The sequence below is a fragment of the Nilaparvata lugens genome, chromosome 3, assembly GCF_014356525.2.
Source record: "Nilaparvata lugens isolate BPH chromosome 3, ASM1435652v1, whole genome shotgun sequence".
Taxonomy (NCBI): domain Eukaryota; kingdom Metazoa; phylum Arthropoda; class Insecta; order Hemiptera; family Delphacidae; genus Nilaparvata; species Nilaparvata lugens.
In genome coordinates this window covers 42,403,181-42,406,209 of record NC_052506.1, presented here as the reverse complement: position 1 = coordinate 42,406,209, position 3,029 = coordinate 42,403,181, and the positions used below count along the sequence as shown (strand labels likewise).

The window sequence follows — 3,029 nt, the reverse complement described above, 5'->3', positions numbered from 1 at the left end:
CTCATACTTTCAGCTTAATAGACATATTTGATTTAGTGATAGAGATATTGATGAATTCATCTCAACCAAATAACAGCCTAATAACAACCAAATAATATACCTAATAACATCCTGTATCAGAATCAAAGGAGAGATAATGCAAAGGTAAACCAAATCAGAGGTAACTCATTTTTAGAAAAGAGGCTCCCAAAGACCTGGATGACAATAAATCTGTGGTTACAGAGAAACCTATTATGAGAATGTTTTCTAGTTAGGTAAAACCTTTCCATCTCATGATGTTATGTACAAGTAGATGAAGTTAGATACTTTAGACGGGCTTTTTTGCTCCAAAACCCCCTCCCCCTCGACCGTGTTTATTGGTCTCCTCTCGAGCTCCGATGATGCGGTACGCTAGATCCTCCTTCAACTCCCTCAGCGGGATCCACGGTTTGGGTAGAGGTTTGTTTATGAGTTGGACAAAGTCCAACTCTCCCGCACCCTCCACCTCCTTCATTAACGGCACGAGTGAGGAGTCCTCGTCCATTACAGCTCGTTTCTGTTGAAAAATATTTGATTAGTGTCTTATTTGTTTCAGATCATACTACAGATCAAGATCTCTACATCAGATTATCATCGAATTGTCATCATTGAATTCTCTGCATAAAGTGAGTAATATCAGTTATTGAAATAACATTGTTGCATGATCGAGTACTTTAAACAATAATTTCTAATCAGTTCAAATAATATTCCCTTTGCATTCTAATCAGTTCAAGGAAATATTGCTAACATTGTTGCATAATCGATTACTTTAAACAATAATATCTCATAATTCAAATTCCTTGCATTCTAATCAGTTCAAATAATTTTTCCTTTGCATTCTAATCATTTCAAATAATATTCGTATCAAATAATCAAAGACTTGTATGTGCACAGATTTTTCAACAATCAATCACGGAAAAAATCTGTGCATACACAAGTTAATAATATTTGTTGAAACTAACCTTTGTTTGTGAGCAGATTGACTCCTCCTCCTCTTCCCCGCTAACCTCAGGCTCATCCCCAAACACCAACTTCCTCTTCGCCTGCTTCTTCCTCTCATCATTTTCCTCTCCCTGCATTTTCCTCTCATCACTTCTGTTTATATAGCATACGTTTCTCTCTCTGTTCCAGGCTCATGCGAGCGAGAGCGTGCTACAAGGCGAAAAAAAAATTCGAATTTCTCCCCAACAACACGTGCTCCCACATCGTTATCAGATTGTAAGTATTCTCTCTCCAACACTCGATCATTTTTCAAACATGAATCTTATCTTGTCAGTGTTTTCTATCATCAATGAGATAAAGCATTTTAATATTTAACCAACCAGTAGCAAAGTTGATGCATTTCATTTATTTACAATATTGCACACATACACTTATATGTTTTGATCTTTCTTTGTCAATCCTGTTCTAAGCCTGTCTCATCTGCAGAATCTCATAAAAAATTCCAGATAAGTTGATTTAATTGTTCTTCTGTTAAATGAGCATTGTTTTCTATTATAACCTTCTTAATTCTATTGATAGACTGTTTAAGGATTGCACACTCACATTTATATGAACCTGGGCGGTCGCCATTCCCCCAGAATTTATCATATGATGTACCATATAAATCACAAACAAGAATATGATCGTATCCATCACTGAAGCAAGAACCTAATTTTTCATAATCTCTCACAAAAGTTAAATATTGTAGATTTGTCCATCCTTTTTCTGCTAATCGCTGCAATATATCTAGGTGCGTGTCCAAGAGTTCACTTAATTTATATTGATAACTCATTTTTTCTAAAGGAACAGAATGGTATTCACTTAATTGATTAAAATGTCTATCTATAATGAATTGAACGCACAAATCTGAAGACTTTAACTCAGACTCCACTGATGCCGCACCAAACACATTATCCATCTCAGTACAGTAGCTTGATGTTGTATCAGCAAAGACAAGATCACTACTAACAGATTACCTTGTTCTAGCTTATTATTATTATTATGAAAAGCACACTCTAGCGATAATTTATTGTACTTTATAGCACTCTACTTATATATATTTGGTTACAGTTATTAAATATTTCATTGTTTTCACAGCATTTTCTCACCTCTCAACTTGGTCTCATAAACAGTTGAGCTCTCATCAAGACAACACAGCTGAGAGGAATCAATCTGAAAGGAGTCAAAGGCGGTATCTACACCTGAGAGGAATCAATCTGAAAGGAGTCAAAGGCGGTATCTACACCTGAGAGGAATTAATCATACCATAGGCCGCTATCTACACCTGTACCATAGCCCGCTATCTACACCTGTACCATAGGCCGCTACCTCTACACTCGAGGAGATTCACACAGCATCAAGCAGTACATGTAAGTTCATTTTTACTTGAATTTTTCTCCTCCGAGGACAATTTTGTCCTCGGAGGACAAAACCTCTCCTCCGAGGACAATTTTGTCCTCCGAGGACAAAATTGACCTTCTACATCATACTGCATGCTTGTGATTTTTTCGGCTCATCTGTATGATGTGCTTCTTCTTTTTTCTTACACTCATCAGCATATAAACAAAACGGTAAATGCATTACTTTTTCAAATGGTTCAACGATAATATATTTACAAAATACACATTGCAGATAGTGATAGTTATGTAAGAAATAACCATTTCTTGCAAAATAGTCTGCTCTATTGGATAATGGTTTGCAAATGTAACAATGTAGATGATGATGCTTTTCAAAATACTCTCCTTGAACGGATGAATCTTCTACACAATTAAAAGTTGAATATCTTTCTTCATATTCTCGTAGAATATTATTATCGTAATTCTCCTCTTCAATTGTTATATTTCCTTTCCTTCTACAGTTCGGGCTGTACCTTGCATGTTCTATTGCTGGTATGTCACTTTCTTCCCATTTTCCCAAATAAATTGAACAAAATACACATTGCACAATGTCCGGTTCACACGCGAATATAAATCCCTCTTTCACCATATTTTCTGCCGACAAATTCTGACTAGTTTTTGTCCATCTTTTAT

At 35.9% G+C, this 3,029-nt stretch overlaps 1 protein-coding gene across 1 annotated transcript; it reads right to left on the bottom strand.

Moving 5' to 3' along the window:
- Positions 1-81: 81 nt before the first annotated feature.
- LOC120350436 lies at positions 82-1,144 on the bottom strand. Its single transcript, XM_039423826.1, has 2 exons — positions 981-1,144; positions 82-535 (listed from the first exon to the last, which is right to left on the bottom strand). The coding sequence occupies exons 1-2, from the start codon at positions 1,095-1,097 to the stop codon at positions 308-310; spliced, it is 345 nt and encodes a 114-aa protein (XP_039279760.1). The 5' UTR covers positions 1,098-1,144; the 3' UTR covers positions 82-307.
- Positions 1,145-3,029: the final 1,885 nt, after the last annotated feature.

What these genes read in the sequence shown, in the direction of transcription:
- LOC120350436 (XM_039423826.1), bottom strand. Translation starts at nt 1,097, where the DNA reads ATGCAGGGAGAGGAAAATGATGAGAGGAAGAAGCAGGCGAAGAGGAAG. An exon ending in CAATCTGCTCACAAACAAAG is followed by an intron (nt 536 to 980) that starts GTTAGTTTCAAC and finishes ATTTTTCAACAG; the next exon opens with AAACGAGCTGTAATGGACGA.